The 13,768-nt window shown below is 37.4% G+C and overlaps 3 protein-coding genes across 3 annotated transcripts; 1 reads left to right on the forward strand and 2 right to left on the reverse strand.

The window, feature by feature from the left end:
- The first annotated feature begins 10,362 nt into the window (after positions 1–10,362).
- LOC129731586 (60S ribosomal protein L44) lies at positions 10,363–11,146 on the forward strand. Its single transcript, XM_055691692.1, has 3 exons — positions 10,363–10,461; positions 10,673–10,846; positions 10,908–11,146. The coding sequence occupies exons 1-3, from the start codon at positions 10,459–10,461 to the stop codon at positions 11,043–11,045; spliced, it is 315 nt and encodes a 104-aa protein (XP_055547667.1). The 5' UTR covers positions 10,363–10,458; the 3' UTR covers positions 11,046–11,146.
- LOC129731585 (follicle cell protein 3C-1) lies at positions 11,139–11,884 on the reverse strand. The gene has a single exon (XM_055691691.1). The coding sequence runs from the start codon at positions 11,758–11,760 to the stop codon at positions 11,185–11,187; it is 576 nt and encodes a 191-aa protein (XP_055547666.1). The 5' UTR covers positions 11,761–11,884; the 3' UTR covers positions 11,139–11,184.
- Positions 11,885–11,980: 96 nt separating this feature from the next.
- Positions 11,981–13,167, reverse strand: LOC129731587 (uncharacterized). The gene is given in 3 exon segments (XM_055691693.1): positions 11,981–12,355; positions 12,357–12,816; positions 12,875–13,167. Coding segments are annotated over 3 exon segments (909 nt in total). The 5' UTR covers positions 12,984–13,167; the 3' UTR covers positions 11,981–12,015.
- Positions 13,168–13,768: the final 601 nt, after the last annotated feature.

The following is a 13,768-nucleotide window of genomic DNA, read 5'->3' on the forward strand; positions in this document are numbered from 1 at the left end:
TCTCAGGTTTTGGTACACAAATATCTTGGTGTCTGGTTCGACTCTAAAGGCACCTGGGGTTGTCACGTGAGGTATCTGATGAAAAAATGTCAACAAAGAGTGAATTTTCTTCGTACAATAACCGGACAATGGTGGGGAGCCCATCCAGGAGACCTTATAAGGCTTTACCAAACAACGATATTGTCTGTTATTGAATACGGGTGTTTCTGCTTCCGCTCCGCAGCAAACACACATTTGATCAAACTGGAGCGAATACAATATCGTTGTTTGCGTATCGCCTTAGGTTGCATGCAGTCGACCCATACGATGAGTTTGGAGGTTTTAGCTGGAGTACTACCATTGAAAAACCGCTTCTGGAGCCTGTCTTCTCGTATTCTAATCAAATGTGAGGTCTTGAACCGTCCCGTGATTGAAAATTTTGAAAGGTTAATCGAACTTAATTCTCAAACCCGTTTTATGACATTGTATTTCAATCACATGTCCCAAAATATTAACCCTTCTTCGAATATTCCAAATCGTGTCGACTTATCAAATACTTCTGATTCTACTGTGTTTTTCGATACATCCATGATAGAAGAAACTCGTGGAATCCCGGATCATTTACGCGTGCAGCAGATCCCTAAAATTTTTTCCAATAAATATCGAAACATCAACTGCGACAATATGTACTACACTGACGGATCACTTCTTGATGGGTCCACTGGCTTCGGTATCTTCAATAACAATTTAACCGTCTCCCATAAGCTCGATAATCCTGCTTCTGTTTACGTCGCAGAATTAGCTGCAATTCAGTACACCCTAGGGATTATCGAAAAAATGCCCACGGACCATTATTTCATCTTTACGGACAGTCTCAGTTCCATTGAGGCTCTCCGATCGATGAAAGATGTTAAGCACTCTCCGTATTTCCTGGGGAAAATACGGGAACATCTGAGTGCTTTATCCGAAAAATCTACTCAGATTACCTTAGCGTGGGTCCCTTCTCACTGCTCGATACCGGGTAATGAGAAAGCGGACTCTTTGGCTAAGGTGGGCGCAACAAACGGTGATATTTATGAAAGACCAATTGCCTTTAATGAATTTTTCGCACTTGTACGTCAGAATACGATCATCAGTTGGCAAAATGCTTGGACCAGAGGGGAATTGGGAAGGTGGTTACATTCCATAATCCCCAAAGTATCGACGAACCCGTGGTTCAAGGGGTTGGATGTAGGTCGGGATTTCATTTGCGTGATGTCCCGGCTTATGTCCAATCACTATAGATTTGACGCGCTCCTCCGTCGTGTTGGGCTCGGGGAAAGTGGTATCTGTGCCTGTGGTGAAGGTTATCACGACATAGAGCATGTGGTTTGGTCATGCCCTGTACACCGTGACGCCAGGTCTAAATTAATAGCTTCCCTGCAGGCCGAGGGTAGACAGCCGGCTGTTCCTGTTCGTGATGTCTTGGCGAGCCGTGACCTATCCTACATGTCCCTTATATACGTTTTCCTGAAATCCATCCACGCCCCAGTCTAGTCCCGTTCCCCTCCGTCTACACCCAACAAAACGACAAGAACACGTTTGAACCTTAAGCACAAAACCAGCAACCAGACCCCGCACAACAGAACCAGGACCCAAGGACTACGAGCCTCTGTCCCAACTCACGACATCGTGGCTCAGCAGAACGAATCCATACATGCCATTCGACGATTATCAGACGACCATTGAACAACAAAACACTGATTGGAAATCCCATGCTAGTTTTAAGTTAGACTTAATTTCAGCTCGTAGTCGGCAGCGAGGATAAAAAATTTGCTTTAGTTTTAAGTCATCAGATATAATTGGCGCCGTTAAACATTAAATTGTATTTGTGCCGTGTCAAATAAATGTTATGTGAAGAAAAAAAAAAAAACAAGGCGTTTTTCATTATTAATGACAAAATAAATGCCCAACTGAAAATCAATCAATTATGGAACTTTGGAAACTGTAAATCCGATACAAAATAAAACACAAAGTTGTAGATAGTTAAATTTTTTTTTCCTTATAAACATGACACTGAAAAATAAACCAAGGAACTTTCTGTAAAGAATAATAATAATACTCGACCATATTAGCTTTGGGATACTTTAGTAGTTTGTAAAAGTCTTATAGACTTTCCGACACGGTGGCGCCAATAACTTCCAAGCCCGTACACCAGGAGCGCCACAGTATGAGTAAAAGTTTGTTCAAATTCTAAATAAAGCAAGGTTTATATGTTACTCAACTTTTTCAACAAATTTGCACGATTGACGTGCGAAAGCATTTTTTATTTCGAAACGAATGTATCTTCACTTTGTAGAAAGTATATTCCCGTAAAATGATTATTTGAGAAAAAAAATTTCTACAATAACAAAAATATGCAAAATCCAGTAGATGCGCCGAAAGATTTGGGAGGAAGAACGGGTAGAACGGGAAGAACGGGAAGTGGATGAGAGGTATTGTGTGTCCTACCCACAAGAAGGGCGTCAAGCTGGAGTGCTGCAATTACCGGGTAATCACTCCTGGGGTACTACAAGGCGGGAATCATATATTTGTAAATCTGTAGAAGTGAACAAATCCGTAGATCTACGGATAAATCCGTAGATCTGGCAAGCCTGCCTCTCACCTCGAGTTCAAATTGGTGGTGGTGAAATCGAGGTAGTCGACGAGTGGTAGCTGCCGACGATACCGAGAAATTTATCGGTGTATTATAGCAGGAAAGCGCGTACTCTGGTCTCCGGATGACGCTCCGCTGGAGTAGAATTCACCGCCGCACCAGACTATCTACAAGGCCAACGCGCCCTTGCGGTCTTCGAGTGGGAGGTGTTGCGTACCATATTCGGTGGATTACAGATGAAGAACGTAACGTTTTTTTTTTTTAATAGGGGGATTTGTTAGTAACTTAAGTATTTATGATAAATATTAGTAAATAATGAGTATGTGTGTCCAATCACAAATGGTGACTTCTCAACACTGTTAGTAATTTGTAATTTTAATTGTAAGGAATTGTTTGCTTTCGCAATTAGGACTTATCATTCGTAGGGATTTAAACCTACTTGTCAAGAAAGGAAAGTAAACTTACAACTAACTTAAATGCTAACTTATTGGCTATAAAGAGAGCTTATCGTAGCAATTGAGGATTGCAACGATTTTTGTCGAAAATTGTTAATAATTTTATTTGATATAGCTTCTAATGGTTCAACACCAGTAAGTCTATGTAATTCGAGTGTATCAAACCAAGGAGGACGCTTCAAAATCATTTTCAGAATTTTATTCTGAATCCTTTGGAGCGTTTTCTTCCTTGTTGAACAGCAACTTGACCAGATCGGTACAGCATAAAGCATTGCTGGTCTAAAAATTTGCTTGTAAATCAAAAGTTTGTTCTTTAAACAAAGTTTAGAATTCCTGTTAATGAGAGGATATAAACCTCTCGTATATTTGATGCACTTGGCTTGTATACTCTCAATGTGCTCTTTGAAAATAAGTTTTTTTTCGTAAATTAGTCCCAAGTACTTAACCTTGTCAGGCCAACTTAAAATAACCCCATTCATCTTGACAACGTGATTATTGTTTGGCTTGAGGAAAGAAGCCCTAGGCTTATGAGGAAAAATTATCATTTGAGTTTTAGAAGCATTGGAAGAGATTTTCCACTTTTGCAAGTAGGAAGAAAAAATATCTAAACTTTTCTGCAATCGACTGCATATGACACGAAGGCTTTTTCCTTTTACGGAAATGCTGGTGTCATCGCAGAACAATGACTTTGTGCATCCTGGAGGCAAATCAGGAAGATCTGAAGTGAATATGTTATATAGGACTGGGCCCAAGACAGAACCTTGAGGCACACCTGCTCTGACAGGAAATCTATCAGATTTTAAATTCTGATAGACAACCTGCAGAGTTCGATCAGTAAGATAATTTTTCAAAATTTTGATTAGGAAAATTGGAAAATTAAAAGTTTGCAATTTCGCAATCAAACCTTTATGCCAAACACTGTCGAATGCTTTTTCTATGTCTAAAAAAGCAGCTCCAGTGGAATAACCTTCAGATTTGTTAGCTCGTATCATATTAGTAACTCTGAGCAATTGATGAGTTGTGGAGTGCCCATGGCGAAATCCAAACTGTTCATTTGCAAAAATTGAATTTTCGTTGATGTGTGACATCATTCGGTTAAGAATAATTCTCTCAAACAGTTTACTTATTGAAGAAAGCAAACTGATTGGTCGGTAACTTGAAACTTCAGCTGGATTCTTATCCGGCTTTAAAATTGGAGTATTTTTTGCATTTTTCCATAATTTGGGAAAATATGCAATTTTGAAGCAGCAATTGAAAATTTTCATTAAAAATTCTATTGTGCTCTCAGGGAGATGTTTGATTAGTATATTAAAGATTCCATCGTCACCAGGTGCTTTCATATTTTTGAAATTTTTAATAATTGATTTAATCTCATTCAAGTTTGTTTCAATTGTTTCTGCAGGTTAAAAAATTCTGGAAAGAAATTAAATCAAATTGACGTGTGACTTCATTTTCAATTGGACTCACAAAATTCAAATTTGAGTTATGAACACTCTCAAACTGCTGAGCAAATCTTTGAGCCTTTTGTTCATTGGATACAAGAAAACGTTCACCATCTTTTAAAACTGGAATAGGCTTTGAAGGTTTCTTAAGAATCTTCGACAGTTTCCAAAAGGGTTTTGAATTTGAACTTTAGTCTCAAAATTTTGATTTCTCAGAAGAGTAAATCTATGTTTAATCTCTTTCTGTAAATCTTTATAAATAGTTTTAAAAACAGGGTCACGAGAACGTTGATATTGACGTCTGCGGACATTTTTCAAACGAATTAGAAGTTGAAGATTTTCGTCAATTACACTGTGCTACAGCGATTTAGAACTTCTGAAGTGACCTAGCGTAGGTTGTAGGTCTTGTTGAGTGTAACATTCGCTCATACTAGAAATTTTCCAAACACCCCCAAAATCTGAAGTTATGGTCAAAATACGGTTTATTGGACCTCAGTGCATACATTTTTTTTAACTCAGTGATTTCTCAACCGATTTTCAATATTGAGGCAGTTTTGGAAAGAAGATAAACAGAGCTTTCAAAACATTTACAGGTTTGTACTAATATCACTAAAACATGTTGAGTTATTTGAGTTTAAATACAATTTTTCAATTTAATTTGAAATTTGCCACCTGTTTTTGTGAGAAAGATACTACTAATACACTAAACTTTTGAAGTTATATTCAATGACGCATCAAACAAAAGTGGTTTCGTGAAAATCGGTGAATATTTGACTGAGTTATATCTTTTTATGGAAAACCAGAATTTTTGGCTTCTATACCACAATTATTTCGCGGGGCTACAAATGGTGAAAAAACACAAGAACTTCTGAAGTGATCTAGTGGAGGTTGTAGGTCTTGTTGAGTGTAACATTCGCTCATACTAGAAATTTTCCAAACACCCCCAAAATCTAGTTATGGTCAAAATACGGTTTTTTGGACCTCAGGGCATACATTTTTTTTAACTCAGTCATTGGCTCAGTTTTGGAATGAAGATAAACAGAGCTTTCAAAACATTTACAGGTTTGTACTAATATCACTAAAACATGTTGAGTTATTTGAGTTTAAATATAATTTTTTTAGATTTTTACATGCTATTTTTAACATAACTTGAAATTTTTCACCTATTTTTGTAAGAAAGATACTACAAATACAATAAAATTTTGAAATAATATTCAATGACGAATCAAACAAAAGTGGTTTTGTGGAAATCGGTGAATATTTGACTGAGTTATGGGGTTTTTAAGAAAACCAGATATTTTGGCATCTTACGCACAATTGTTTCACGGTGCTACAAATGGTAAAAAATGCAAGAGCTTTTGATGTGACCTAGTGTGGGTAAAAGCTCTAGTCAAGTGTTAATAAAATTTGAAGTTATGATCAAAACCCAGTTCTCAGTAATTTTAGTTCTCAGACCACACATTGAAAAATTGTGTGAAAAAATCTAAAAAGTTATATTTAAACTTAAGTAACTCAACATGTTTTAGTGATATTAGTACAAACCAGTAGATGTTTTGAAAGCTCTTATTATCTTCTTTCCAAAACTGCCTCAATATTGAAAATCGGTTGAGAAATGACTGAGGAAAAAAAAATGTATGCCCTGAGGTCCAAAAAACCGTATTTTGACCATAACTTCAGATTTTGGGGGTGTTTGGAAAATTTCTAGTATGAGCGAATGTTACACTCAACAAGACCTACAACCTCCACTAGATCACTTCAGAAGTTCTTGCGTTTTTTCACCATTTGTAGCACCGCAAAATAATTGTGGTATAAAAGCTAAAAATTCTGGTTTTCTTAAAAAATATATAACTCAGTCAAATATTCACCGATTTTCACAAAACCACTTTTGTTTGATTCGTCATTGAATATAATTTCAAAAGTTTAGTGTACTTGTAGTATTCTTCTTGCAAAAACAGGTGGCAAATTTCAAATTAAATTGAAAAATTGTGTGAAAAAAACTAAAAAATTATTAAATATAAAAAAAAATTCTAGTATAAGCGAATGTTACACTCAACAAGACCTACAACCTACACTAGGTCACTTCAGAAGTTCTTGAATTTTTTTTTCATTTGTAGCACAGTGTTATTGGTGAATCAAATTTCATTTTCATTATTTTTTTTTTTTTTAATAATTTCAAAAGAATACGTGGTGAAAAATTACTTAGATATGTTTGTTTCGTTTCGCGCCTTTGATTTTTCTCACATTTATCATCTGTACAACAAGCGCAAACGGAGAAGCTTTCTTCTTTTGAAAAAAAAAGTAATAAGGAAATCTATGGCTGATATTCTACGGGGTATTATCTTTTCGGTTTCGAAATCGAAATAGGCTCCAGAGAGCATGTATTTCGGAAAATCGTTCCTGTAATATCCTGTACACGCGAGATTAAGATTTGAATTGCCTTCGAACAAGGAATACTTCCAATTCAGTACACTTGTCTTATCAGCATTTAAATCTATATATTCAATAAAGCCTATTCCCACTACTTTATTCAAAATGTTTTAAGATATTACATACGTTGTTTTTTACATATTCAGAAGTTTTTGCCTTTCTTCTAGAAAGGTATAGCAATTATTTAATATTTTCAATGTGTTGTTCTCATAACATACGAAAAGTTAAATGTCCAAAAACTTTTGCACGGCAGTGTAACAGCTCAGTAATAAATTTTGTTTTCTTCTTTCTACCGTTGCGCTTTTCTATATAGAAACTCGCAAACTATATAGAAGAGGTTAATCAAGCGACATATTTATATCCGATCGTTTAATATTTGGTTATGCTAGGGCAGGGATGTAATAATATGCCTTGAAACATTTTCATTGAGATGTAAATAAAATTAAAAATTATAGTATAAAATAAAATTATAGTATCTTAAATTTAGCAGGTAGTAAAATTTTAGATAAAAAGGAATTTTTCTACCTCATTCAGAATAAATGGAAAGAAAGTGGAATTGGTTAAATGTTTGTACTTCAAGTTTATATACCTTTTTGCTCGAGAAAAAAAAAACAATGTTTAGATTTTTTTTTCAAGCATGTAGCACTTTTTTTATTTTTAATGCATAAAAGTAGTAATTTTCTGAAAGTTCTTTTAATCAACTGTTAATCGATGGTATCTGAACGATCATATTCATAAGTATTTTATTTTCGGTGCAAACGGGAACGTTTTTCCCGAAAAAAAAACATGTTTTAAGTGCTGTTTAACTTTGTTGTATAAAAAAACAATTTCTTTTTCCTTCATCCAAATCAAAAAACGATTGTTCAACGACCGGGGAATTTAATAACGAACATTTAAAAAAAACGATAATTTTACCGCAATCATAAACCCGGCATTTTTCGAGAAGGGGCCATCCACATACCACGTGGACAGCTTTGGGAGGGTATGTTGAATGTCCACGGTCCATACAAAATTTTTAGAATTCATATGGGCACTTGTCCACGGAGGGGGAGGGGGGGTCAAAATCGTTAAAAATCTGTCCACGTGGTATGTGGATGGCTCCGAAACACCATTCCAAGATGAACACGTATAAAGTTCCAAGTTTTGCTGTTTTGATGACGAGGCGCGTTTCAAATCGCTCTAACTTTCTTCCTGTTGCTCAGATCTTGAGGAAAATTTATGAAAATGTACTCAAGAAGTTGTACTTAAAGATAATGCAATAATTTTTTTTATAAAACTAAAAAGGAATATCACCCCTTGAGTAACAACTGTAGTTATTCAACTATTGTTCGCATTTCATATTTATCTTGATAAGACTAGTAATTCAGCTTTAGTAAACCGTTCCCGTTTCATTCAAATATTTAAATTAGAATTTGAATGGACCTGTCAACATGCACCGCGAACGGATACGAAAGCTTCCGGATAAAACCTCTAAAAGCCAAAACAGTTTATAGCCTACAATGAATGTGGCTGCTCCTGCGTGGTGTGGCTGAACTTAATCGGATGTACAGTGTAGAGGCTTCAATAGCAAAACATACCAGGTATGTGTGATTGACCGATTAATATTCCGCTTGTTTTGTTTTCGGTAAGTTCTCCTTCTCTGACTTCGGGTGCATGCGAGGAGAAAAAATTACCAACGCTGGAAACAGAGTCGGCTAGAGTTGGTCTGCAGTGGAGCCCAAGAAGGGATTCTCGTCGGTTCATTGGCCTTAGCTAAATCTGATGCGAGAGGATTCAAGTGCTTGGAAACATCCCAATCAACCGTACAAAAAAAGTGATAGTTGTCTCAGTTTATCCTCTCTATGTGCCATACACTGGCCGGCCCGACACGTTATCGTATGGCTTAAGAGGGTCCGATTTAAATCCATATACGAATCAGTAAATGAACTCAACTTACTCGTAATAGTCACAATTAAAGTCCCGAGAGCGAAAGGAATCCCTTGGTTGGCATCGGGTTCCGTAAGATGACCTCGCCGGATAGCGGCACTTCTGCGGAGGTCGCCGCGTGTGATCGCCATTATCGTTTAAGTAGTCTCACCCAGCCTGTGGTGCCTCCGTGTGTGATGCTTGTGTCATATCCAAAGGCAGGAGCGCGGAAAAAGATATGCCTGTGCGCAATTATGGATCATGATTTTAATGAGCCAACAATGCTAAGGAGATGAAAAATTTGCATCTTACCATTGGTCGTTTTTATAACTGCAAATCTCAGTAAATTTATAATAATAATGCGAAGCGCGAAGGGCACATCGTCTTTTGACGAAAGGTCAATGAAATTGTGTCTTTTATTGGAAAATAATAATGAGAGGGTCATGATTTTTACCATTTTGATCAGTATGTAAATGGTAATTAAGAGAATGGTTCAATAGAAGTAGGAGTTTTGCTATCTTTCGGTTTGTATACACTTTGGTTTGTCATAAAAAAATGAGAAAAAAGATATTTGAAGGGAAATATATTTTTATTATTGCTTAGTGGGCGCAAAAATAAAAAGGCGCCTGGCGCAATAAAAAAGAGCTGACTTTTATTTTCGTTGTTTTTTTTTTTTTTTGTAACAAGTCACACTGCTCAATATTTCGGAAGATATGCTTCTTACGGTATATGTTCTTAATTTTGTGTTTCATAACACCTTGATGAAAGATCATGAATTCATATTTACAAAAAAAAATCTTCACTTTTTGCCTTGTTGTCAAATTTTATGTGCATTTCATACCAGTAAGGGGCCGTTCAATATTTACGTAAGCAAATATGGAGGGAGGGGGGTATGCAATTTCTTACGCTATCTTACAGGGGTGGGAGGGGGAGAATTGATTATCTTACATAAGAAAAATATTGTTATTGCAGCTGTTCAAATACCCATGTTCATGAAAGCGTGGACGGTAAAATTCATGGAAGGAAATTACGGAATTACTCGAATGAAGGACAGAAGAGGAAACGAAGTACGATGCTTGCTTCATAATGATAAAACTAAATTTAAAAAAAACTAAACATGCTGGCAGTAAGATCTTACTATGGGGGAGGGGGGGAGGTGTAGCAAAAAATCTTACGATGTCTTACAATGGGGGGAAGGGGGGGGGATCGAAAAAGTGGAAAAATATGCTTACGTAATTATTGAACGGCCCCTAACACTCTTAGACTTTGGGTGATTTCAAAGAATGAAAAATGGTTTTTGGCGAAGGCAGAAGATAAAAGGTATCGAATTCCTATCTGATGACAAATTTCTTTTCAACAGAGAAATCTGTTATTAGTAAATTTCACTCCCCGATGCAAGACCCTTACTGACGACCCAGAAATAATTCCATCAGCAGTATGTTCGTAATGCTCGCCACCAGAGTGCACCACCATAGATTACAGCGCTTTACCAGGCGGAAATTTTCTTGTCAATTGAACAACCGGATGCTGTCACTACTGACATTTGCTTTGTTTGACAGTTGCCATTTCCTGCGCTCTCTTTTCGTTTGTGACTGAATCAACGAGAACATCGAAAATGGTACGTTTGAGGAAATTTGGAGTTGTTTTCTCGTATAAAACTAGTGCAATAGCAGTAAACAGTTAAAATGACGGCATTTTATGAGGAAAACAAGATAATTGGTATACATTAGTGCTATACCATGTTAACATTTTTTTGTTTTTATTAACTTAGATGGCAATTGAAGTCGAGGTTATGGTTGGAATAATGATCGATTTTGTTTGACTCGTAGGTTAACGTTCCGAAGCAGCGCCGTACGTATTGTAAGAAGTGCAAAGTGCACCGCGTCCACAAGGTAACGCAATACAAGAAGTCGAAGGAACGACAGGCTTCGCAAGGTCGTCGGCGTTACGACCGTAAACAAAAAGGTTTTGGTGGTCAAACCAAGCCTATCTTCAGAAAGAAGGTGAGTGGTGATATAAAATGTTCTTTTAAGATGATGTTTGTTGATTAAAACATTTTTTTAGGCCAAGACCACCAAGAAAATTGTTCTGCGTATGGAATGCGTTGAGTGCAAATACCGCAAGCAAACCCCGTTGAAACGATGCAAACACTTCGAGTTGGGCGGTGACAAGAAGCGAAAGGGACAGATGATTCAGTTCTAAACCTGCTTTTGGAAAATTCCAAATGAGAGTAAACACTTTCTTTACTGTTTAATTTTTACTGAAGGAACTACACAATATAGGCGGAGTTTCGGAAGTACTAATCCCGACCCAGTTTATGTACGGTAAATATCACAGTTCTTTATTCTGTCGTTGGATCGAGGCGTTCGTCGTTCGCGGTGTTGGTAGAGTTGCTTGCCAACAGAGTCCTTCGAATGAGAGCGGCCATTTTCGTACACCGAATGGGTCGGTCGTTTTGACAGCAAAATTCTCGTCCTGCCGAGAAATTGGTGTTGACCCAGCGTGGGGAACAGTTCTGATAGAACAAGTAAGCACGCTCTCGGAAGCAATCCCGATCGATTGTGCCGCATATTAATGCCGGAGAATTCGGTAAATGTTTGAGGATGGCATCCAGGCACCGGTTTGAGCATTGTTTATTGCCTGCGCTATTGCAGGGGTAACTTTGCATTAGCTCCAGCTGGATTGCTGGGTTTCCTCGAGGTGGTTCCGTACGGTTTTGCTTGTTGAACTGACCGGTTAGAAAGATAGCACAAGAGCAGGGTACGACTTCCGTTGACTTTGGCATCACCACGTTGCCCTCCAGTTCAGCTTGTTTAGCTTTTCGTAGACGAACTTTCTGACTGTTGATCAGTAAGCAACAGCTCAACAAGCATGATAGCTTAATGATAATGACCACGGCGCGAACCCGGTGAACCATATTGTTAGAGGGATAAGACTAAATCATTCTGACGAAAACGCAAGTGGTTTTGTTCGTTTTCTTTACGGAAAGTAATTGTTTGTTGATTTGTGACGGTCAATGTTTATGACAACATTTCATTTCATGATGTTGCTTTTCAGTTTCAAAACCAGGGTCAAGTTTTGTTCAAGCATATTGTGTCATCAAAAGTAATGAATGTCAGACGAACGTTTTTTTTTTTTTGCTTACATATTACAAAACTTTAATGTCGGTAAGCTATAATAATTTAACAGCAAACAGTTTTGCCGTACCTTCGAAAACAATCTGACCAGTCTGAACACACTTGTAAGAAAGTCCGACAATTTTCCTAGTATCTTCAACTTTAACCTGGAACAAAATTTCCTCATCCAGTCTGCATCGATTCGGGAAGCGAAATTGCTGCGAGGTTACCACATATCCGGGAAAAGCATTGCCAATAATTCCTGCTGTGACTGCATTCAGTAAAGCACCGTTTACAAAACTTTGGCGAGTGTTTTGCTGTTGATGAATAGGATTACTATCAGCTGTAAATTCCGCAAATCTGACCAAATCCTGCTGCTGAAAAGTTTTACGCATTGCTAGGATTTGTCCGGTTGCTGGCAACTTCCTGCTGCAAAACTGTCTGATTTGTTGCAACAGCATGATTCTGCAATAAGACTTCTACCAAGTTGGATATTTTTCGATTGTTCCCGTTTTTCAGAGTTTCTAATAATTTGAGAAAGTCACTTTCCAGAGTATTTCCTTTCACGTAAATCAAAGTTGTTAGGAGATGGCCTAACAATTCATTACTTTTCCTGTATTTTGCTATCAAAGTTTGGATTTGTTGTATGGTGGCACCTCGTACGATATATTCCGCGACGTGGACGTCTAAGCATAAATTGCAAATTCCTGCCGCTGCATGAAGCAGCAATAGCGGATCAATAGAATGGGTTAAAATTTCCACGAACAATTCATGAGCTTTGGCTTGCTTCAAAAAATTCCAATTGATAGGGTCGTACGCAAAGTTTGCCAAATTAGCCGTCACCTGCTGTTGTGCTTCTGGAAAGAAATGCACCATTATTTATTGCATGATGTCTTATATGTTTGTAATACTTACCTAGACTCTGTGTTTCGTAATATTCATCCACCAGCAATGATATATACTCTCGTCGATCTATACCTTCCTTTGGCGTTCGCTTTCGTAATTGATCATGAGTGCTAAACATGCTGAGATCTATTGTGTGGTAGTCGCGAAAGATAAATTCATTTTTTTTTGAACAAAATAAATTCCATATAACACTAATAACCGGCAAATCTGACCTTGTTTTGATTGTTTTGACAAACTGCACAGTAGTGTTGGTAATGGTACGGACAGCAATTTGGTTTGGTGTTTCTTTCACGGATATTTTGTCGTGTTTTGCCGAGTAAGATTTTATAGTAAAATAACAGCCTTGAGTAAATTAACCAAGGGGCTGGCAAGGTAGCTTTCTGGCGTAACGAACATCTATTTCTGTACCGTTTATTAAATCCTAATTCTACTACAAATAATTGAATATTGCTTAAATCGTACGCAGATACGACTTTCGGTTATTACTTATTATAACTGTGCATGACTATTGACACTTTTGTCATTCATTGTCAACTCTCAAAGTTTTACGGATTCGTAAGGATCAGCTGTCACAATAGACCATCGCATCGAATTTTTTTAACCTCACTTCTTCGACAGATTCTGGTAACTTTGTTCACGTTTTAGACCTTATGTTTTTTTTCTGGTGAAGTACTCGTGTGCGTAATGGTAACTCAATTTATAAAAGTTCTTAGAGTACTGGCACCTCCCTCACAACGTTCAGAAGGCATTTTAGTCATTTTCATTTCGTTTCATTTTCGGGTGCAGAAGGGGGCCGCAGGGCCAAGTCTCCAGTGCTTAAACACTTTCCATGCTGTACCAGTGGAGAGATTAGATTTGGCATCGCAGCATAGTAACCCGAGAGGTCAAATAAATTCTGCGTTG

The sequence above is a fragment of the Wyeomyia smithii genome, chromosome 3, assembly GCF_029784165.1.
Source record: "Wyeomyia smithii strain HCP4-BCI-WySm-NY-G18 chromosome 3, ASM2978416v1, whole genome shotgun sequence".
In the NCBI taxonomy this organism is placed as follows: Eukaryota; Metazoa; Arthropoda; class Insecta; order Diptera; family Culicidae; genus Wyeomyia; species Wyeomyia smithii.

What these genes read in the sequence shown, in the direction of transcription:
- LOC129731586 (XM_055691692.1), top strand. An exon ending in AGCCTATCTTCAGAAAGAAG is followed by an intron (nt 10,847 to 10,907) that starts GTGAGTGGTGAT and finishes ACATTTTTTTAG; the next exon opens with GCCAAGACCACCAAGAAAAT.
- LOC129731585 (XM_055691691.1), bottom strand. Translation starts at nt 11,760, where the DNA reads ATGGTTCACCGGGTTCGCGCCGTGGTCATTATCATTAAGCTATCATGC.